General features: G+C 41.5%; 1 protein-coding gene across 4 annotated transcripts in view; it reads left to right on the top strand.

Annotated features, from left to right (window-relative positions):
- Positions 1-24267, top strand: part of NRP1 (neuropilin 1) — a 137198-nt gene extending 112931 nt beyond the window's left edge. Inside the window, exons 11-17 of one of the 4 annotated variants that reach the window (XM_003988216.6) lie at positions 2030-2113; positions 6502-6561; positions 12063-12200; positions 16040-16314; positions 16795-16891; positions 19164-19214; positions 21350-24267. In XM_003988216.6, the coding sequence (XP_003988265.1) occupies positions 2030-2113; positions 6502-6561; positions 12063-12200; positions 16040-16314; positions 16795-16891; positions 19164-19214; positions 21350-21639 (995 nt within the window). In that variant the 3' untranslated portion in view covers positions 21640-24267. Of the gene's footprint in view, positions 1-2029; positions 2135-6501; positions 6562-12062; positions 12201-16039; positions 16315-16794; positions 16892-19163; positions 19215-21349 lie in introns of all 4 variants that reach the window. The other 3 variants (XM_006933352.5, XM_006933353.5, XM_003988215.6) reach the window with 3 other exon arrangements.
- The last annotated feature ends 285 nt before the right edge of the window (positions 24268-24552 follow it).

The raw sequence follows: 24552 nt of genomic DNA, 5'->3' as shown, positions 1-24552 counted from the left end.
GTCGGTTGCCATGATGCAGGTCATCAGCCTGGATTCTAGAAAGCAACACTGATTTAAGAGGTGGAATGAATGGATGGCTGAAAAGACTGAGGCTGGTGGCAGTTTGCCAGTGTCAACTCTGTAGTGAGAGGTACAAATCGTTGGTGAAGAGATTTGCCACAGATGTTTCCAAGCACTCACAAAAGTGAGGAAGTTGCCCTTAGCCATAAGAGAAACCAACATCCGGGAAAAGTAATGTCAAAACTTTTTGACACAATCTGTGAAAGGGAGTGGTTTTTTTTTTTTCTTCCTTAAAATGATTAACAGGCCCTATTAAAATATCTGCTTCATGACTGTGCCATGGGACATACCTAGAGGGATACGGGAAGACAGTGAGATATAGCTGAGCCTTCTGCAAGTGTCTGTCCTGTTTGGGGCTAGCATTTACAAGACACAATTAGAGAATCACAGAAGATAAAATATATCCAAGTAGTAAAATTGGGAAATAAAAATTATTCACTTTCTATTTTTTAAATTTAAACCAGGTACTACCCTGGGCCACTTCCAATGAGGAATTCCTCCTTTACAAATCCCATAAAGAATGCAGATGAATAGAGAGTTTAAAATACTTAAAAGTGGCAGGTAACTCAGTGAATACAAGTATCTGGATTAGCAGGGAGGATTCCACTGATTCACTGATAGCAGTATGTGGAGCCCAAAATGTGTGTGTATGCATTTCACAAAGTCTAGATGGTATGCCTAAACACTGTGCACATTCTCTGTACACATTCCTAGTGTGTGCTCTGGGCAGTTGAGGAAGTTGAAGCTAGCTAAATTTCTTTCTTTTTTTTTTTTAATGCGTATTTATTTATTTTGAGAGGGGGGTGGGTCAGAGAAAGAATCCCAAGCAGGGTTTGTGCCATCAGCTCAGAGCTGGACACAGTGCTCCATCTCATGAGATCATGACCTCAGCCGAAATCAAGAGTCGGACGCTTAACCGACTGAGCCACCCAGGCGCTCCTAGCTACATTTCTATATTTGTCATAACTCTGCTCAGTAATTAAGCACAATAACAAAGACTATCAATTTTTTTATTGAGAAAGAAGCAGTTACCAACACATTCCCAGACACATGGCCAGAAGCTATTAGAGAACAGGCCCCCACTCCCAGTATCTTGTCTGGTTCTCAGACATTGAGAACTGTACATTATCTCAAGCCTTGCAAAGTGAAAGGTAATGCCAAAAACTGTAAAATATTAAACAGATTGCAAGAATGAGTAACAGGCTGAAAAATAATAGACCAAACTAAGTTTAAAGAACTTCAAAAGCAGTCTTTGATTAATGTTGGCTACCTTTCAACTGCACACTCAAAGATACAGGAATACCTGTCCACAGTGGAATGCAGTCTTCCGGGAGTTAAGGGAAAATGACCCCAGGACATCTAAGACAGCTCCTCTCAAACACCTGGAGAGGGGGATCACAAGTTGAGAAGCTTACTTAAAGGGAAATGGAGTCATTCACAATTTTCTTTCTTTCTTTTTTTTTTTTTAAAGAACAATATTGTACTAAAAGTGAATCTTGAGACTCCCTTTTGGAGAAAAATTCTAATACAAACCTAGCAAGCTTAGCTAATACTAAGAAAGTAAAAGAATTCGTGACAGGCGAATTCTCTAGCCCATTGAGAATGTAAGGAAAAACAGTTGAAGCAGAATCTCTGTCATCAAAGTTCTCAATTCCAGGGTCATGAATAAATAACCAGTGAGAATGCAAGCACTTTTCACAAAAAGGATGTTTATGTAGATAGCAATGTATAAAATGCTAGGGCAGCCAGCTCTACTGAACAGATATGGATCAAATACCAAAACAAAGCAGTCCCCAGCGAATTCTGCCAAATCCAAGTAGATTTAGCTCCTGAAAGGGAGGCGAATCATGCTCCTGGCCTTCTTACCACGGATTAGAGTTTTCGGCAAAGGTGTTAGCAGACTCAATAGCCAGAGCCTTGCAAATACATTTCAGAGGTGTGAGGTAGTAATCCTTGGATCTTGTTTCAGCACCTACAGCTGGACCAACCACTCCCAACGGGAACCTGGTGGACGAGTGTGATGATGACCAGGCCAACTGCCACAGCGGAACAGGTGATGACTTCCAGCTCACAGGTGCAGAAACCATCTTCATCCCATTGCTGTGCCATTTCAGTCATGTCGTAGTGGAGACCTGCTAGTGCATGTCTGTTCATGTTTGTGTAGCTCCTCACGGTGGCGGCCATCATCAACTGGGGTCACTGCTTCCTTTCCTCATGCCGTCTGCCGCCGCCGTTCGACACAATTATTTTAGCCATTTTCAGAGCCAGAGGCTAGGATTTTCTTAATTCCATAAGAATTTCTCTATGGCTCCATGTGCTAAACTCATCCTCACCTTCAAACCCCCACCCCCACAACACGTGCACCACCCCTACAGAACCACACACTTTAGAATGTTTATTTGCATTTTTGAACAAGGGGAAAATGCTTTGAGTGGAACCTTTACCCAACTAATTGATGAAATTAGGCTTATATTTGAAATGCAGCTTTTAAGTTAGGGTTTTGTAAATCATTTTACATTGAAATTTACAAAGGCAGAATTACTTCTTATTTCACATCAGCAACGACTAGCAAATGTATCAGGGATGGTGTGTGCCAAATACCTCACTAATTAATTTAGAGTATTACTCCATAACATTCTAAAACCCTAAGAGCTACAAAGTGACCTTCTCTTCTACTTGGAATGGCAGAGGAAATATTAGACAAGTGGGGAAATGGGATTGTACCACTTGGAAATTGGCCAAGGCAGTAGGATTTTCACCCTATTGTTGCCAAAGGCACTGTGGGACCTTTATCGCCACTTGGGTCAAATGCAGTTTCATATAGCATCTGACTCTCATTTTAGATTAAACATGAGCCCTTGGATACAGGTCTGTATTTTTAGCCAGAGGGGACTCAGAGAGCCCACATAATTAATTTCCATGGGCGAAACTGAAGGCGTTACCATGTAACTTCATAATAGTGCCATGTTATTGGCTAATGCATTAATGTAAAAATCTGGAAGGAAATGTCCCACAGTACATTTCCAATTACTTCAAAAGCTCTCCTCTGAAGGAGCAAGAGAGCTCGGCACTCAGATAGAATAAGAGGTGAAATGTAACTCAGAGACATAGTACCATGAACTTGGTTTACATTTAAATCCCAGCTCCTAAGGCTGTCTCCCTCCAAATTTCCAGGCTAATCACTTACAGTCATAGGGCCAATAAATGTTACTATGGGCTTTTGAAAACAAATCTTGTGTGTAAGCAGCCAAAACCCACAAAAATTAATTAATGTAGAGGCATTTTCTTTGTGAGATTTCAAGTTCAAGCTGAAAACCCTACAGCTGATGTTAAGAACAGAGTACCATTCTATGAACCAGGTCCTGTGGAACCTTCCCAGGATTGCTTGTAAACACCCTGACACAGACCTCAGGCTCTTTGTGGACCCTGTCACACATCTGTAGTGAAATTCCTCATAAAAAGGAACGACTGTAGTCATCACAGTATACCCTTTCAATTGCCCTCTTGTGGAGAAGGTTCTTTTCTTTATAAACCCTAAAGTGGTCAGTTAATATTGATTAGAAACAAAGCCTCAGATTTACTTCTCATATCAGAACAACCAACCTTCTCATTTTTGGATCAGTTCATGACTGAATCAATTGAAACTGAACCCTTTGAATGAAATAGGGCAAGTATGTTAGCCTGGAGCAAATTATGTATGCCAAACGAGTAACAAACCACAGAAAATGGGTCATTTATAGTAGAAACACTGACAGTCTTTTAAATGTACAAGGTTATAGTTTATCTACAGCATTTAACATCATTTATTGGTGAGATAGAAAAAAGTTCTAGTTTTTTTTTTTTTTTACATATTACAATGGCAAAAAAAAGTTATTTTCTCGAGCCAGCCCGTTTGTCTCAACATTTCTATGAATCAGACATATATTAAGAACTTCCAGAGGTATTGATAATGCCTGCTCTACGCCCCCATCAAGAAGAGGTGATTTCAGAAGGCATCTCATGTTTCAAATTCATTTATTGCATTGCGGCCAGTTTTGGGTTTTCTTCTTGTTGCTGTTTTTACTTGTTTTGCTTTATGAAGTTACTTGTTCTCTCCTTTTCTGAGAAAGGGTGTGCTCCTATGTAAGCTTTTCTGCAAGGAGCAAAATCCTCCCTGACCCAGGTATCACCTTGCATGGAAACAGCTCACATCCTAGGCTCACACACACTCCTTGCTCCTTCAGTCACAGGCTTTGCTGACAGAGCCTCAAACTTGGCACGTTGAGTGTAATGGAGCCAAAGTGAAAGCATCCTCACCTTATCCTGATAGGAGGGGGTGTGGAAATTAGGATGAATGCTCTCTTTCATGGTGTTTGGTTCCTTAATGCAGATGGTGTCCCTTTAATTTCTCCTCCTGGGTTGGCTACTTTGAATATAGTGGCAAATAAGTATTTTAGCAAAATGCTCATTACTTACAAACAACACTGAATTCCAGGTGAACTCTACCAAAATGCATGGAAATGAGGAGAGATTTTGCTCTCCCACACTGCTTGCCAAGGTGAAAATTCACCCCTGAAGTTACTCATTTGCAAATGCTGTTGAAGTCCTTAGATAATACAATTAGCTTCAAAGGCACCAGGAGGCCAAATTTCTCATTGGGTCTGTACGTACCCAACATCAGAGTTTGGCTCCCAACGTATAACAAAACTGATAATGCATATCAGTTTTAAAAAGTGAATTTTCACCTTGAGTCTTTCTCCCTTGAGACCACTGGGAACAGAATGCTAATGTATTCTGGCCTCCCTCCAATTCTGCCATTATAGATTCACCTCCTTAACCCATAATATATATAATTCTTTCTTCCTAGTGCTTGCCTCATTGAGGCCACGCACACGTGTGACCGCTCATCCAGCGTATATGCTGGGAAAGCAAGGGTAACATGACTTGGTGCTGTAGTCGATTAGCTCCAAAATCTTCAAACCATCCCAAGAGCATGATTTTTACGGCTCTCTGATTCATGATCTGGATGATTTCTGCTCTGTGGAAGCTGCAGGGTGAAACTAGGACCTGGCCAGAATAGAGATGATCACACATCTTTATTGAATGATCCTACTGGAAGCTGTACAATGACACCTTATAACCACCTCCCAAACTTTCCCTGATACTCATGAGCCCACCCCATGTCCTTCCCCTGAGTCTGCCCTGGGCTTTCCCTCTTGGGGTAACAAATAGATTATCTCTGATCATAATCTGCAAAACAGATACACATAAGGAGAAATGGCTCCAACACCTTATGTAATAAACAGCAAACGGGTGTTTCCCCTGCACTTAGTGGGTTATAAGCCTCACCTGAGAAGCTTTTGCAAATTCAGATTTCAAGGCCTGAACTTTGGACATTCTGGTTCAAGGAGTTCCAAGGAGGACAGGCGGATTGGCAGCTGCAGTTTCAACCAGCGTTCAGGTGATTCTTGTGTTTGGCAAGTTCAAGAACACGACTTTAAAACAGAAGTGTAGGGGCACCTGGTGGCTCAGTTGGTTAAGCTCAGGTCCTGATCTTGCAGTTCATGGGTTTGAGCCCCGCATCTAGCTCTGTGCTGACAGCTCAGAGCCTGGAGCCTGCTTCAGATTCTGTATCTCCAGCTCTCTCTGCCCCTCCCTCTCTCTCTCTCAAAAATAAATAAACATTAAAAAAACTAAACCAGAACCAGAAGTGTAATAATGAGGAGGAGCAGAAAATGGAAGCGCCAGGGTGCAGAAGAAAAGAGGGTGGAGCTAAATCAGCACCTGGTTCCCTCACCAGGAATTCCAAAGTTGCCCCACTGATTGAGAGCTCACAACATTCAAGATATTCTTTGTGCAAACTTCCAGTTCTCTGGGCCTGTGAACTTTTTCTGCAGCTTCTCCAAATCACACACTGGGCAGAATATTTGTCCTTGGGAAAAATAAACAACTGCAGCAGCAAAAGAAAGGAGGAACTGCTGTCGCCCTCTTAAACCTACAGTTTTCAAAATAGATTGTGGGGAGCAGCCCTACACCGCCCCTGAAGGCACGCATCTGAAACCTTGGGAAACTATTTGAAGCTTAAGAGGCCCAGGTCAAGTTTAATTCCCAAGTCACTGGGGACTTGTGGAGGCTTTTGCCCTTCACTGTCACAATGGTGTAGCACGCTTAGCCTGGGAACCAGGGAATGCCCTTGGAACAAAGTCTCAAACTGTCCATACTGCCTGGATGCTTTATGAGCAAATGTGTTAAGTAAAAAATAGTGGTTTATTTGAACTTGATATCGTGGTGGACAAAATCTAAGTAAAACAAATTACTACAGGCGGAATTAAAGGAAGGATTTTCTGTGGAAAATGTTCGCCTCTAACAGATGTATGCACACATGCAGCATTTCTTTAATGCTTATTATCCCCAATGCTTACTTTTTTCTCATTTTCGTCTGTCACTATTTTTGTTTTTCAGGTGGGACCACCGTGCTGACCACAGAAAAACCAACCATAATAGACAGCACAATACAATCAGGTATCCAACAAAACAAAATGGTGTAGATTCCACGTGTGCTTCTCCCCCCCCAGCCCAAATAGTGCATGGCCGCCCCCCTCCATGCCCTGAAATAGTGCCCTGCGCAGCTTCTTGGTTTCGGTTTCCCCCAAAGTCCTAGAAGAGGGACGCCACGCAGCATCTGGTCTCTAAGCATGAGCCATAAATATTGCTTTCCTTTCATCCACATGTATATGCAGCCGGGAGTGAGGTTTCCTTCTCCATCAGTAATTGCCAAATGGTGACAATCCCAGCTCCCGACTGAAGGAACTGAGTAACATACTTTGTTTAACGCAGCACATCTAGGACATGGACTGTGTTTGCAAACTACAGGAGAAGGAAATCTCACAGGCAGCAGCCTGACTATTTATTTTCATCACAATTCTGCAAAACCGAGACAGGCAAAGTTTGTCAGTTTTGCCTGCCACAAAGTTGGCAGTTTGACAACAGCGTTTCCAGTGGGCGTGCCACGAAGTGGGGTGCAGGAAACCAGGGCTCTGATTGTGCGGGGGGAGAGCGGCGCCCTCGGGAGCGCCTCCGCATCCTTTTATTCATAGAAAAGCGTAATGACTTTTCAAACCCTTGGCTTGCTGTTTATCAGCGGCCAGCGGCAGTGAAATGGCAGCCTCCCCCCTTCTCTCTTTTGTATTTTGTTAGTATTCTGTAAAATTCTTCCCCCCAGACACACACGAAGGGAAATAGTCAGTATAAGCAATCAGAGGTTTTAAATACTTTAAAGTTAATCATTAGAGTAAGGTGACCAGGTCAGTTTTCCAGCTTCTCCCATTTCCTTTATTGAAGCTCACTCAGCCTTGGCCTCCACAGTCATTTATTAATGGGGCGTGTGGTGTATATCAATGTTTCCTCAACAGTATGACACTACCCAGCTAGGCAGAAAGTAGAAAGGACTGCTCTAATTAGTATGCTTCCTTAAAGGACACTGTCACCGTTGACCTGATTAAACTGCAAAACAAACTTCTCTTCACTTGAACTTAACCCCAAGTTTCCCTGTGGTGTGCTCAGGTTGACAGAGTTCTTGCTACCCCATGGCTCAGACACCCCCAACTATGGAAAGGTGAAACAGAAGAGTATCTATCTGTTCACCTAAATTCAGAAAAAACTATAGTCCAAAGTACATCTTTACCAGTTGTAAAGTATGGCCTCCAGGGGTTGTGCAACCACGCTGAATGGCTGCAGTTGGTCATGAGTGAAGCCCGGCCTCTCGCTTGTTTCCTGACTGTTCTGGGGGCCCTTGGCCCTCTTGGGTGGTTTTCTGTGGAGTAACTGCCGGCTGGCTTTCTGTGACCTTCTGTCATAGGGAAGAGGGCTGAGGTGAAAACATGAAGTTCTAATGATGTAACAAACATATTAACTGCTCTGTTAGTTTTTTCTCTTGCCAGAGAGTTAATTAAAACCACTCTAAGGGGCGTCCGGGTGGCTCAGTCGGTTAAGCGACTGACTTTGGCTAGGTCATGATCTCAGAGTTTGTGGGTTTGAGCCCTGCGGCAGGCTCTGTGCTGACAGTTCAGAGCCTGGAGCCTGCTTTCGATTCTGTGTCTCCTTCTCTCTCTGCCCCTCCTCTGCTTGCGTGCTCTCTCTCTCTCTGTCTCTCAAAAATAATAAACATTAAATTTTTTTTAATAAATATTTTTAAAAATTAAAAAATAAAGCCACTCTGAAGTTGCCAATGAACTTGTTTCAACTCCTCTCTCCTCTTGCCTATCAAAAGAGCTAGGGATCATTTAAAAACTAAAAGTGAGCAACAGTTCTAGAGAAAATGGAAAGGTATACACCAGATTCCAAAATGGGATAATTCTCCCTGGAAGTGGAAGGTTAGGCATGACTTTGTGAATGCATTCGGTTTGTGCATGAGTTCAAGGGCCAGCCATCTCAGAGGGTGTACTGTGGTCAGAGCACAGATGTACAGATCGAGAACCAGTAAGACCCATAGCGACCACAATCTAAACCAGTTTATGTCAAACCAGAGCTTACTGATAAAGGCGGTCTGCTCTGGTTTTGAGTTCCACAAATGACCTTGGTTTCCTGTTTTTCCATTGCTTGAGTCCTGAATCTGTCTCCCAGTCTTTGTGGATAATGGACAGTCTGACCTTCTTTGAGGAGTTCTGTTCATTGTCACCTTCTGGCTAAACCAATGCTCAGAACAGTTCAGTAGGCCCAGAGTGTACATAAAGTCAGAGGCCAAGTCTGATTTTGAGGTGTTCACCCAGTGGTGGGACCCACCTATCTGATAATTTGATCTACACTGTTCTGCAGTTTTCAGATTCTTTGGACATCTTTATAAGCAGCAAACTGAACCCCTGAACTTTCATCTAATCTCATTTTGCTGAAACCATTAGATACTCAAGCAGAGTCTTAAAATTTCATTTTTGTGGATTCTTATCAATATAATAAATTCAGTGGATATATAATATTCATATACTGCCTGGGTTGTAATCAGATGCATAAAAGCCTATTAATGCTTTGCCAGGAAATGATGAGAAACCCTGCATTTTAAATCTGACTCCCCCTGCTGAAACATCTCACCCTCTGAGGATCTTCAAACACTCCTATAGCAGCTCAGAGTATATTCCTAACCTCTGATTACATGGGCCTGAGCACCTCCACTTATTTGGACTGAAAGACCAGTCTATGAGTAAGCTAGTTAACATCCTCAAAAGAAGTTTTGAAAAGCAGATTCTAAAATTAAATCCTTGTGCATATATGGTGCTAATGATTCGACTGTGGGTAAGATAGTTCAACAATTGCAGCTGGTGCGTGCTCACAGCGGCTGTAAATTTGTTTTAAGTTCAGAATATTGTTTCCTGCTATTTTTAAGAGTCAAGAAGGGATTTAGCCAGATTATTCCCAATGAATTTAATGAGAATCATGCAGCCACAGGGCCTGGATAATATTTTGAAGACGGAAAGGTCAATAGTCCTATATACTTAACTTCATTCATCAATTTGCTTTTTTCTCTTTCTCTTTCCTCTTTTCTGCTTCTGTCCTTCTTTTTTCCTCCCTCAATCTCTTTTTTCTTTCCCTTCCCTATAAATGTTTGTGTATATTTTATGTGTTTAATAGCCTTTCTGGCCAGGCTTGAATTTTCAACATTTTCTCACCCCACACCCCTCGCCACCATATGCATTGATTAAAAAAAAAAAAAAAAAAAGAGTATTTCCTTTAAATTAACAAGATTGCCAGAGATTATATGATTGGGACAAGAAGATGAAAGAGTAGTAAAATACATAACGTTAGAGCAGATTGCCTTGTTAAATTCCTAGGACTGGAAAAAACATGAGAAGATAAACACAGACCACTGAGCAGTACAGCTGCAGAAATGCTTGAGTCCTCCTTTCAAGCAAGGCTGTCCTATGTCCTGGTCATTACCAAAACATCCAAGTTCATATATTTTATCACCAGAAAATTAAGAGCCAAAATAATGCATGGTGTGGTTTTCTATACTATACAATAATAATTTGATGTATTAACCAGAAATACAACCAGAAATGTGTGTGCTGTAATGGCTTGCTGCCTTCCTACATGTGCATGTCTTCTAAACTACATTTAAGAAGGAAACCCAAAACCACACACATATTAACATTTTCCAATATTAACATTTTCTAACATGAGATTATGCGGCAGTACATTCCAGGTTTGTGGGTGTTGACATCCAAGGTTGCTCAACCATTCAGTCACTGTTCAATGGACTGTAGTTCATCTGCATAATTCAATCTTGCTGCTCAAAAGTGTGGTAAATTTTGGAGAGGGTTTCTCATGCTTTAAGAAGCCCTATTTCATGGTTAGGATAGACTAGACATGAAATATATCACTCCAGTGACACCATAGCTGTGAAATACAGCCCTTTTGCACTAACACAAAGTCCGCACGTTATATGCATCACGTGGCTCACACTAGAGTTACTTTCCCAAACTGGCCCTAGGCACCCTTCCACCCCTCACCCCTCAGGAGGTCTCCTTGTCCTTGGATGGGAGAATCCATCCAGTTTCCTTTTGACAATGCATATGGTGCATTCCTTCCAAAATTCTACATTAGCATTTGAAAAGGGTTCCTTGGAAACTAAAAATGCAAAGTAAATCATCCTTATCTATTCACTAAATCTTCCCATTAAAATCCCTCCCGCCATTGTTAAAGTGGGGGAGGGGCAATGGAGCCCAGGCTCCGAGAAGAAAGCAGGCTACGTCGTGTTAAACAGGGACAAAGTTAAAGATCAAAGCAAGCTAGGATCTCAGCCTGACCCTAATACAACATACGATACTATACCTCCCTTATTGTACATAGGAATTGTTTGAGGAATGTTCAAGATCCAATTGGCGAGACGCCCTGGGCACCTTTCTCTCCGTTTCAATGCTGCCATCTTGTGGACTACCTAAACTCAAGAAGCGGTGACCTTCCTTCATTAGAGAAAACAGCCGCGCTTTGTGTGCTTAATTTTATGTAATGGAGGGAGGTTTGGGACTGGCAGAAGCAGGAGAATTTTATCTTTAGGATTATTTTTATTATTAGTTTCAGTTTACCAAAACCAAAATCCAAGCCATTATGATTTCATTTTTTCCATACTTAAAAAGAGAAGCTGCTTCTAAGAAAAAAAGGAGTTGAGTAAAAAAAGTAAAGCTGTGGGGGTTAAAAAAAACACCACAGTCAAATAGCACCTTGTAGAACACACAAAATGAATAATCCCTCTGAGAATCCATTCATACTTTCTTTTTAGATTCCAAAGGAAACACTCTGAACATGAAAAAAAAATTTTTTTTAATGCGCAGCTATTTAAAAATGCTTTGGCTTTACGTGAACTTGCCTGGGTTTTAAGTGGGGTGAACAATTTACATACACATTTTAAAATTCACTAAAAAAGCAGAAACTTACATTTAAAATTGATTGACCTGATGCAAAGCACAGAAGAAAAAATAATCTTAAGAAATGCTTCAGAGATCTGACCTAAAGACCTGAGGCATTAGCCAGAATGGTGAGAATACAGATAGCCTCCAGAATGAGACATCCAGCCCAGTCACATTTCTAGACTTTTAAGGTTCACAGGTCAATCTGTACTTAAGATTCTTTTCATTGGTGGATATCAATTTATATAATACTCAAGAATAGAGTATCTTTCATATTAAATATTGTGGACCAAGGGAGAATGCTACAGATGTAATATATATGCCTTGGAAAGTAACCTTTCTGGAAATTTTATGTAAAACCAATTTGGCAGGCAGTCCATAATCTTTTTAAAGCTAGATTAAAAAAAAAAAAAAATCCTAAACGTGATTTTGCAAACATTTTGACATCTCCATGCGTCTTTTGAGTTTCCTGGTAATCCTGGATTTTGTGGCTTTCCCAGAATTTTCAAACATACGTTAAGTTATATAAATTGTGCCTTCTGTGAGCAAATTAAAGGCCTTTCTGACCTAAATGATTAAATTTGTCTTTCTCTGCTTTTCTCTATTTTTCCTTTCCACCCACTGAAGAGTTTCCAACATACGGTTTTAACTGCGAATTTGGCTGGGGCTCTCACAAGACATTCTGTCACTGGGAACATGACAATCACGTGCAGCTCAAGTGGAGCGTGTTGACCAGCAAAACCGGACCGATTCAGGATCACACAGGTAACGGAGAGTTCACTTCAGCCTCATTTCTTTGAATTAGCAAAGGTGTGGCTATGGCGGGTTTCTGTGGCCTGTGGGACCAGCGGTGTTTGAAAAGACTACATGTGTTCACTCATGTCTTCCTTTCCTGGAATTACCAAGCTCTCCTTTCCTAGAAGGGATGCTTGTCCGCCAAGTAGTAGAGAAAGCTGATTAAGTTTGGCAACTGACTGCCTCTCTGGTAAATAGCAAACTGGGTAAAGATGTGTGAATAATTACCTGTTTCATACTTTTCCTGAGCTGTTTATGGCAATTTCAAGTATACTCAAATAGAAAAGGCTTAGTGAAATGAACCCTATATGTATATAACCCAACTTCAACAGGCACTAAATCACAGGACTCTTATTTTATCCCTATCACCCCTGACTCTGGATTATTTTGAAGCAAGTCCAGACATATGTCATCTCATTTATTTTGCAGCTAAAGAAACAATAAGTGAGACTATTGCTTGCTCTCTCTTGACCCTTGACATGGAAGTGGAAGAAGGTGGGGTGGGATTCTTATTCTTTAGAGGAAGGTTGTAAATCTAGCCCATTTTTTCTGAGCAGGTGGAAACCTCACCCCACACCACCTCCTGTCTTGCTTTCCTGCTAAGATTAATGAGGGGCAGAGGGATGGGCTGGGGGTTACAGGGGGCTGACAGCCACTCCAAGAACTTTTTATCCACCGCCATCCTGTTTTCCTCTTAGTCATCTTGTCACCCAGTGTAAAGATCCAGCGGCGTCCTACAAAGACCACATATACACACACTCCCATACACAACAGATACAACCCACCGACTTCTACCCTACTCAGGGAGACTTACAGGACTGTTCACTGAAGAGGTGGCTTCTCAAATGATACCTTTGAGGGGCATTTTCTGAGGCTGAGAAATCTCATTAAGCAAAATTGCCCCATGCTAGGGCTTTGGGCCAGTGGGTCAGTGGGCCAATGGACGGGCAGAGGGCACTTCATGCCTCTCCCATTTTATTGTTCACTTTTCTTTCCCCAGTGAATATAACCATTAAGTAGGTTGAATTGGCCGCCTTCCACCACAGCTACCTCTTTTCCTAATGAGAATGACAAGGAAATTGGATAAAATTGGACTCCTTCAATTCTGAGACACTTTCAATTGAATCTTAAGACAAGCAGTTTTAGAAAACTTAAAATACTTTGACTGTAAATGGCACTGTACATATAAATGGCATCAAATTAACCAAATGCAATTAGCTGAAATGAAGGCAGTAATGGTGGAAAAATTGATGCAAAGTGAAGCAAAATGGCTCAGTAGGATCTGACATTCAAAGGAGGTTAAAAGCTATGTTAGCCAGAGACAAAAGCTAAAAGGCTTGCAGAAGTAAAGTGCTAATTGAGAAAATGAAGACAGAGTTCCTGACCCAGAACTGTGATAAAACCCCTGAAAGGGAAAAATATCAACGCTTTATGTGTTGGAGTATCAGAAAAGGAGGGCTTGTCTTAGATTAACAGCTGAGAAGTGTGATTCCTTCAGAAGGATTTGTCTCTTTTGTTCTCCCAGACACCCAGATTTACCAGGTCTGCCCTGAAGAGAAAAAGCCTCCTGTAGCACTAGGAAGGCAATCATTTGCTGAGAGAGAGGGGCGAGCCCGATATCTGAAAGGCAGGAACTTGTTAACATAAAAATCCTAGATGAAAAGAGCCTACACCCAGCACACATGCACACGGACCGACATTACACAGTATTCCGCACTTTGCAAATCAGACCTGGAGATTTATTTAAATTAGCAATATCTAGGTAAAATATCCTGCTGTTCAATTTTGAATTTTTTCAAAGAAACCCACGTGGTTTTCTGCAGTTGACTTCTAAGAGGGAAGCTATGTACCTCCTTAAGGAGGATTCCTGAAGCCCATCATCTTCCCTGGTTCGTTGAACAAGGGTTGTTTGAGGAGCTCTATTACTTTAGATTAGATGCTGAACTGGACACTGGAGATTCGGGAATAAAGGAGGGTAGCCCTGCCCTGAGGAGCTCACAGTCTGGTTGCAGGTGAGAAATGATTACTGTGCAGGCGTGAGGGTGCCCCAAGGTGGGGATGAGCAGCGACAAGAAAGGTAACATGGGGGATCAGAGAAAGCAGTTCTGTCCCGGAGACTGTCTGAGCTAGGATGGCGTGTGCAGACGTGGAGGAGGGATGGCAGGTGGTGTGGTTGGGCAGGTTCCTCTGTGAAGCAGTTAGATATGTGGCAGGGGGGGTGTGTGGCCTTGGGTGTCACACGAAGAAGTGAAGAGGCTAACGGTAGTGAGGAGCCACTGACAAGCTTTGAGCAGAGGAGTGACAGGAGCATGTTTTTAGAAGACCACAGTGCATCGGGGCAGAGGTCATGACAGATTTCTCAGGCAGCCATCTTTCCTCTACCAAGTCCAGTTTTCTCCTTCTTTCTTCCACCTCTTCACTGACTAGCCAAAATAAACCTCTTGGACTCCATTAGTGTGCTTCCTCTCTGCAGCATCTCTAACTTCAGTATTTTTCCCTAAGATGGGCATATTGGGCACAAAGGCATGATGGGTGTGTTTTCCACCTGTCCCTGCTCGTAGACTGATACCCTACTCACCTCAGGGAAATGGCAGTGTCACACAGATAGGGTAAAGTAGTGGGAGAAAACAAACCCCAAGAGTGACTGAGTCCCCTTGGTCATGGGAGTGCGCCACAAAAACAGTATCAAACATGCTGCTGGAATTTCCACCCTCTTCGTATTTCACCCGTTGGTTTCATTAAGAGTGTTTTGGTGCAGTCTCATCTAAGCAGCCAGGTGATGGAAGCAAGTTGCCCACTGACGCATCCACTTCCACCTGGACACCGTTGATGCAGGCGAGCAGATACAAGGACGTGCCCACATGTGCACAGTGAAAAAGTATCTCACAAACACACAAACCCCTTGGGCAGCAAACAAAACATCCTGCTGCCCACTAAGGCCCAAGCGTCAGATTCGCACTTACATCAGGTGAAGCGTTAGAGTAGGTATTTCTATTTGCAGAGCAAACAATGAAACATGAGTTGTGTGCATAGACCAGGTGGTGGCAGGAGGAAATGTTCCCACTGGGGGTAATTAAAAGCAAAGCCAAGAGTAAGTCCTTGCAGCCCGGCAAGCGTCTATACTGCCAAAATGGCAAGTTCTAATAAGCCTCAAATATGCAACCTTGCCCCTCCTTGAACCAGAAGCCCACATCAAACAAGAGTGGGACTTGAGCTGAAATTCAAGCTTTCAGGTATATTTAAGGAATTTATAAGCCATTAAAATAAATGAGGGAAAAATCATCTGAATTTGTGGGAAAAAGAAGATGACTAGATTATTTGGAAAAACTGCAACTTTATTATTATCAAGAAGCTATAATGACCTAAGTATCCTCACCCAGCTCAAATGATAAATAAGAAAACATCAAAATATGTTCCATTTAATGTCTGTGTTCACATCAGTGCTGCTGAAACTATTTTAAAGTTGCGTGAAAATAGGTCTGCCCTCTGCTTTCAGTGTGCTTGCAACGATGCAAAGGCCAACTAGAGTCACAGCCCAGATCCACGTGACAGTGCATTCCAAATATGTAGTATCCAAATTAATGCTGCTTCACAGCCTTCTCCCAATGAAGCACCCACTCACAGAGGCTTGGAGTGCAGACCCAGTTGCCAAAGAGGTTCCCCAACAACAGCACACCGCTCCCTTTCCACTGCATATTTGGGTTCTCGGTGCTTAGCCTAGGAGAGAAGGTTTGAGTCACGGAACTGGAAAGAAGAGGTAAAGGATTCATACATTCAGCCACTCTCCCTAACCTGGGTTTTTGTCACAGCAGGAGATGGCAACTTCATCTATTCCCAAGCCGACGAAAACCAGAAGGGCAAAGTGGCTCGTCTGGTGAGCCCCGTGGTTTATTCCCAGAACTCCGCCCACTGCATGACCTTCTGGTATCACATGTCCGGTTCACACGTGGGCACGCTGAGGGTCAAACTGCACTATCAGAAGCCAGAGGAGTATGACCAGTTAGTCTGGATGGCCATTGGACACCAGGGAGACCACTGGAAGGAAGGGCGTGTCCTGCTCCACAAGTCTCTGAAGCTTTATCAGGTATGCCCCCTTCCCTTCCCCGGGTGGGAGGGCAACTCCTTCAGACACACTGAGATAATGTTGAAAATCATGGAGAAGAGATGTGGGAATTATTCCAAAGATGATTTCAGGCATTTCCCGAACCTGGGATTTCGCTGCAATCTCAGTAGCATATATCGCAGTCTCCAACATTATAGGAATAGAACCAATTTGCCGAGAAAGAGGAGAATGCTACTTTATAATCTATTTCTGGCTGCCACAATGAACATTCCTTTTATTTGGTGCTTTCCCCAGTTTAACATTTTGAGTTATAAAAAGAGAGTGTTAGAAGTTTGATGCCATCACCAGGCAGTTAACATAGATTGATGATCGAAGCGCACGCTTACGTGAAATCTCATGAATTTAATTTATGTGCCATAGATTGAACTGAACAAGCATTTGTAAACACTGCTATTCAGGACCGAACATTTCAATACTGCGAAAATGATTTCATTTTGTTAGGTGATTTTTGAAGGTGAAATCGGAAAAGGAAACCTTGGCGGGATTGCAGTGGATGACATTAGTATTAATAACCACATTTCACAAGAGGACTGCGCAAGTAAGTATGAAGTGCTGTCGAAACCAGACGCACTTTCCCAGGGCACAGTTATTTTCACGTGATGGTGTTTGTCTTGTTCATTTAGACCTAGAATTGCAATGCAGGCTATAGGCACATCCTGTGAAGTGCAAATTTTGATGCAACAGGGCACAAAATCGGGTCAGTTTATCTTTAGCTATGTCCTTTCCTAACCCAGTTCATTTAGTGTCTGATTGTACCTGCAAAACCACATAAATAATGTGGAATCCAAAAACCATAGCTCAGAAGAAAGACTCACAGTTTACAGGCTATATATACCATGCCAAAACATTTTGATGAAAAGTGGAAAATTCAGACATCTGGATAATTCCAAATATCTGAGTCTATAAACAAAACAGCAGGCCGTTGAAAATTTTGAGCACAGTGAACTTAATTAAGGTTACATTTTTAATGAATCATAGAAGCTATGATTCTTTGCTTTATTACAAATAAGTAGATGTTTCTGACTCTGAAAATAGTGGCAATGACTCAAGAGAATAAATGAAATTTTGAGACTTTGCCTAGTATTAGAGTTTATGGTTTTTATTGGTCTGGATGTATAGATGAAAGTTGACATAGAAAACCAATTCATATTCCCTGGTTCTTGATATGTAATTATAAATAGAATCACTAATGGCAATGTAATAGCACAGTAATTAGTCTTAAGCTCCATTTGCTACACTTAAACTTTTGCTATATATCATATAATAGGATGTTAATTATAACAAAATGGAGTAAGCCTATTGGGCAAATTTAAGACAAAGGGGGCCTGTTGGCTGTAATGGGTTTTTGGTCATTTCAGCAATTTACAAAGCTTTTATTATACAATATATTGAATATATGTAATCCTAAAGTGGCAATAATTTGATATGGTCAATTAAAGAAATTAGGGGAAAAAGAGCAGTGAATAAAGATCTGCTTCTTCGTACTATGTAAGGAAATCTATTTAATGCCACACTACTTAGCAGGTCTTCACAAGAAATGATAAGACTGAATATTTCAGTTGCAATTACTCTACAGATTGGCCACATCCAAGTCTACACTGTTGTTAAAATATGTATTTCAGGAGTGCCTGGGTGGCTCAGTCAGTTAAGCATCCAACTTCAGCTCAGGTCGTGATCTCACGGTTTGTTAGTTCAAGCCCTGCGTTGAGCTCTGTGCTGCCAGCTCAGAGCCTGGAGCCTGGTTCCGATTATTTGTCTCCCTCTCTCTCTCAAAAATAAACATTAAAAAAAATATGCATTTCATGCAGTTACACAGGCTTTCCTATTCCAAGATGAGAATTATATTTTTAGAATGTAAGAGTAAACTCCCTGAACTAAGGAAAAGAAATCAAATTTAATTCCATTCAGCAAGTTTTAATGGACTGCATATTGTATGCAAAGCAGCATCCAAGTGCTCCGGTGAATATATAGAGGGATTGAGACAATTCTGTGAGCATTTTTCTTTTCATGTGACTGGTCCACATGGCTATAGTTGTTATGAAGCAATGTACTCAGAAAGTCACAACTAATGCATTGCCAAAATACTCTATGTTGCTGTCACAATAAAAAGATGTCTAAGATAACTGTATAATTATTCATCAAATATATATCCTTGAATATTTAGCTATGAATGCTATGAGACTATCAACTATTTATTACTTATCCACACATTTATGCAACAAATATTTATTGAGGCACCTTTTATGTTCTAGACACTGTTGTAAATGTTGGGAATGTAGCAGTGAATAAAGTACTCAAACTCCCCACCTCCTACTCAAAACCACATGAGCTACTGGAACTCTTTTCCAGAGGGTTTTTTTGTTTGTTTGTTTTTTTGTTTTTTTGTTAAGACACAGGACACAGTCTCTTGCCTCAAAGAGCTAGGAAGCAGTTATCTACAAAAGCACAGGATGGTAGCCATATGCACAACCCCACTACTGTTTCCTATTTTCATCAGATTTCTCCCCACACTCCAGATGCCAAAACCATCACCCTCCACTCTTCTCTTCAAAACACGGATAGCTGTGCTACCTGGATTTTGATGTGACACAGATATCCTAGTCATCTGACATTGCCACTCTATTGATCTATAGTTATGTGGTAGGGTGGGATTGCACTAAAAACTCTCAAAGAGATCTAGCAGAACCATTAGTGTGAGGAAGGGGTGTGTGTGTGTGTGTGTGTGTGTGTGTGTGAAGGTTTATGTGGTTGTGTGTATCGAATTTTGTTGGCAGTTCAAATATCTCTTTCAATTTTGTTTAACTTGTCAGAACCGGCAGACCTGGATAAAAGGAACCCAGAAAATAAAATTGATGAAACAGGTAAATTTTTCTTGCTGACCAATTTTTTTTTTTAATTTACTATGGCTTTCATGGTAAATTTTATGAAGCAACTATCTGGAACGTTAGTGCCCTGGTATATCAAAGCAGTTCAAATAAAATAAACATCTCTGCCCATGGAGCTGCGAATTGTCACAGAGTGAGTGCTCTCTTCTAAGCTGTCTGGAGGTCTAGGGAAGCCACTGAGGCAAGTCCAGCTTGGGGGAGTGGCTGAGCCCTGGGGAGCATGCTCGCCCTGCCCTCCCCTGTCTGAGCTGGAGGAGCCCCTAGAGCATAACTGTGTGAAACACTCTCACTTTACAACTGTAGAAGTAGGAAAGCAGCAAAGACCATGACTTACCCAGAGATCAGTGCTAATTTTCATACAGTAATTTGAAGCCACCCTAAATTCTTGTCTGGTTGATATCCAGACATGATCTTTGAGGACTGGAACCCAATTTTTGTGATAAGCTGTTGTGTTCAATCTGTTTCCCTCCTCCTCTTCATGGGACCCCTAACTTTGTGCTAATGAAGACAGTGATGAGGATGAGGATGATGATGATGATGGCAAGGACTTATTGAGGACCTAGTATGTTCCACACACTTTACATATGTATCTTCTATGCTCTCTAAAGCTTCTTTATCCCCATTTTGTACACGAGGAGGCTGAAAAACTCAGATCAGTGACTTGCCTTTAAGTAGCACGGTTAATTGGGTGGTAGCCTTGGATCTTACACAGATTAATCTGAAAATGTATGTTTTTCTTGACTACTTTGTGATGAAATACAAGACATTTGATCAGCGTTGGGCCTTGCCCAATGCTATTTTATTTCTAGAAGCTTCTGTACCTCCCAGCCAGCAGTTGTGGATTGATGGACACTTGCCCCGGAATCACTCACAGCTGCTGCCAGCAGTTCTGTGTCCTACACATTAGCATAGGCACCTGTTGCCTGTAGAAATGTGGACTGGCTATAGTCAGACTTGGACTTGATAGACACAGATAAATATGGCACTATACTATAACATTAGTAACATTAACACCCAGCTCATTCAGCTTAGTTACACAGCCCACCACGCTGAGATGTAAACTTTATTAGAGGTTGTTTCAAAACAATGTTCCAAGGGAGAGAATATTAATATGCCCCAAGGCTTGTTTTCCCCTGTTTAGGGACTTGCATCTCATATTTTTAGTTTTCTTTGATTGGAATCTTTGTTGATCAGAACACCATTAAGTAAACACTGAATGTTGTGCATTAACATTTTAGTCTCATTTCTAGTACCACATAATTAGGCTCAGAGCTCCCATGTTAATAATTTTTCATGTTCCACTCTAAAGAAAACATTTCCCCAGTGACTGAACTGCAGAGCAGTGTGACTGTCTCCAGTGAAACCACCAAGGCTGCAAAGATGCTGATTATTAACTGTGTTCTATTCAGCACAGCACAGACACGGTCTCTAGCTCTGAGCCATAACCCATTTGAAATGTCAGCAGCAAGCATCCCCTTTGTCCTGAAAGCTCTCTCCTTCTTGAGTGAACCCACGGTGGACTTGGGGGGAATCTGTTTGACTTGAGGATTTTACATGTGGAGGAACAAACACGTGTGTAAACTGTGCCGAGACTCGCTGGAAATGGTGCCACATGAAAGGGCAGCTTGGAAGATTTCCTTGTGCCTGGTTTAGGGATCAGGCAAACACACAGGTCATGGTCAAATCCCCTTACTAGCCAAATGTGTGACTAAGCATTTTGCAGAGCTTGATGACCACATGTTTGGCCAGGGACTGTAAACACAGATTGTGATCTAGTACAGATGGTGGGCTGTGCAAAATCTGAATTCGATTAGAACATAACCCTCCCTGTATGTCCAGAATCAGTTGTTTCCATGTGCTGAGCTATCTGTCAGAGTCACAGCACCGACTCCCCAGAACTCTCCCCTCCCATACCTCAGTTCTAAATCTTGATGTTTCCCGCACATGGGGGAGCCAAACCCCACTTCAGAGATTGCCTGCGGGCCCTTGAGAGAGGACGGACGAAACTGGAGTGTGGGATTTGCTTTTTTCTCTCCTTTTTGTCTATTCTTCTGTCCACTTTCATCTGGTATGTTGGCATTGCTCATGGGCCAATTGTTCTTTTCCCCTAGGGAGCACCCCAGGCTATGAAGGCACAGGAGAAAGCAATGAGAACATCTCCAGGAAGCCGGGCAACGTGTTGAAGACCTTGGATCCCATCCTCATCACCATCATAGCCATGAGTGCCCTGGGCGTCCTCCTGGGTGCCGTGTGTGGGGTCGTGCTGTACTGTGCCTGTTGGCACAATGGGATGTCTGAAAGAAACTTATCTGCCCTGGAGAACTATAACTTTGAACTCGTGGATGGCGTGAAATTGAAAAAGGACAAACTGAATACACAGAGTACTTATTCGGAGGCATGAAGGCAGACAGATGAAAAGACGAGTCAGAGAATTGAAGGGGAAGGACGTAACTTGAACGTGCTGGGGAACTGTTTGTTGATCTCTCTCACTGTACAGGCTGGGAAGTGCGTTGATGACGCTGAGCCAGGCTTTTCTCAGGAGCATCCATGAGTACGGCCGACAGACATGAACAAGTTAGCTGTGTTCGCAATCGGAATCATGTACAGTCAGCTTTTTTCTGTTGGTTTCATTTGAATAATCCAATGCTGGTGTTGAGACCAAGTATGAATGACTTAATGATTCATTTCGACTCTCCCTCCCCATTCTCTCTCCTCTTCCTTTTATGGATTCTTTTCAGAAACTGTGCAAAATCCAAGATGCTGGCACCAAGTGTATTCAGTGGGGCCCTTTTGATGGACATGCTACCTGTAGCCCAGTGCCCAGAATCTATTAGAATAACTGCACTTCAGTGGACTCCTGAAGCTGTACTTGTGTATAATTGCCCGCGTCGTGCATAGGCAAAGAAGGGTTAGGATGTTTTATGTTAAAGTGCTGTAGCCTCAGTACCAGTATAGTGTGTCAGCTCTGTTTACAAAGCAATACCGTCAAATTTTCTTGATGTTTTCCAGTGTTGTACTAAACCTCGTGCTTGTGAACTCCATACAGGAAACCGTGCCATCACCAAACACTGCTGGCAACTGGGTGTGCTGCCGACAACCGCAATGAAAAATCCTTGGCACTGGCTAGTCTATGTCCTCTCAAGTGCCTTTTTGTTTGTACTGGTTCTCATTGTGTTACATTAACAACCCGCTCTGTTTCTCGCTGGTGAAAGCCCTACTCTTTAATCAAACCCTGGTGGCCCACTGACTAAGAAGAAAGTATATTTTAGTGTGAGATGTCAGCCCCTGGGAAGGCAAGGGCTCCGAAGATTTGGCAATGTGGCTTAATTGTTCTGCTTTTTCCGTAGTTCAATTTCATGTCTCTTGACCCTTTTGTATAAAGCTGCAATATTCTCTCTTATTGGTCTTTCATATGGAATGTATTTTCAAATGTAAACTCTTTCTCTCCTCTCTCTTTCTCTCTCTTTGTCTCTCTCTCTCTCTCTCTCTCTCTCTCTTTTCTCTCTTAGAATTTAAGCATTTGCCATTGTCCAGAAAAGAAACTTGCAGCTTTAACCTGCTGGTAATGGCAAGCAATTTTGCTAGACTTTATGTTTAAAAATAAATAAATAAGGGAAATTCCTAACTTTGCCCTCCAAAGTCTAACTTTGGTTTTCTTGTTAACTGGTTAAAGTGACAGTATCTTTTTTCCTTAAGCCATTTGTCTGTCTGCTCCAATCAAAATGATCTGAGATAGAAATGTTTGCATTTAATAGAGTGAGAAGCTGAGGGAGAAGGAATACTAATTGGCTTTTAAGTGAGACCCAAAGGAAGGACTGAATACAATTCTCCAAGTATCCAAAAATATGAGATTTTTACATCCAAATATGCAAAATGACCCTTGAGAACCCTCTTGTTTTGCTATTGAATCAGACAAGGGAAATGGAAGAAAGAACAGTTAATTTAAGAAAGTGACTATAAATCCTGGTGCCTGGGGGGAAGTATTTTAAGATAATACGGGAAAAGAAAACAAGTAAAGTCAAAACAAATCTTTAAAAACATCCATTGAGCAGCAACGCTGAAAAAACAGAGACTTGAATGAATGTACCTAGAAACTTCCAATGGCTCACAAAGAAAAAGCCTGCCTTGGGACTGGTAAGAAGGAAGCCTAGAACAACAGCACAGAGCCGTAAATATCTTATCAGGCAGCATGCGAATTAATCCAAAGAAGCTGTGGTTGTTTCCCGTGTATTTGTATCAGGCCATGGTGTATAGAACTTTTAGATTGTCCTTCCTACATTGCCCTGGGTCCCTTTCAGATGCATTTGTGGGAGTCACATTTGCATCATGAATGGGTCAGTCCATTCATCTTGGTTTAATTGGATTATGAATGCCTTTTGTTTCCAGGAAAGTATTGATCACTAGGAAAAAAGAATAGATTTTTATCCCCAGAGGCATTCATTCAGTTGTTACAATCATACCAGGATGAAAGCACCAAGATGTGTTTTTGTTTTTTTGCTTTTTTTTTTTTTAAGGCAACAGACTTAGAGTTGTCCTTAGTCAAGGAAAAATGATACTGCAACTTTAAATTTTAAAGTATCTTGCACTGATAAATATATTTAAAAATTATATGTTTATAAAGTTATTAATTTGTAAAGGCAGTGTTACAAAATGTTCAGTTTATATTGTTTTAGATTGTTTCGTAATTTTTAAAGGTGTAAAATAACCTATTTTTTCTTTATTGAAATCTATAAGACTTTCTGTAGTAAAATGTTTTCATTTTACTGGTATATGATTGCTTCATGTTTTGTACCATCATAAAATTTTGTGCAAATTTTTTTTACAGAAATTTTTATTTTCTATGACAATATGACGCTTGTAAATTGTTGTTTCAAAATGAACAGCGAAGCCTTAACTTTCAATGACATTTGTATTCTCAGACACTGAGTAGCATAAAAACCACATAGAACTGAACTGTAACTTAGATTCCAAACTATGACTACTACATTCCAAAGAAACAGTTGAATTAAACATTTTCATAAAACACCCACACCTGATGGCTTTTATTATATTAGCTTTGTTCTTGTTAAAGAAATTGGTATTGTGCCAACATTGAATCACTTCCAAGATTTTTTAAAGTTCTTTTTCTTTTCAAAATTTTCTTTTTCAAAATTTATTTTACAAAGAGAGAGAGTGAGCTGGGAAGAACGGCAGAGGGAGAGAGAGAAAGAATTCCAAGCAGGCTTCACGCTCAGTGCAGAGCCCCACATGGGGCTCCATCCCACGACCTGGGATCATTACCTGAACCGAAATCAACAGTCACTCAACTGACTAA

Source organism: Felis catus, chromosome B4 (genome assembly GCF_018350175.1).
Source record: "Felis catus isolate Fca126 chromosome B4, F.catus_Fca126_mat1.0, whole genome shotgun sequence".
Classification (NCBI taxonomy): Eukaryota; Metazoa; Chordata; class Mammalia; order Carnivora; family Felidae; genus Felis; species Felis catus.
Note: the sequence above shows the minus strand (reverse complement) of the source record. Positions and strands in the feature narration are given on the sequence as shown.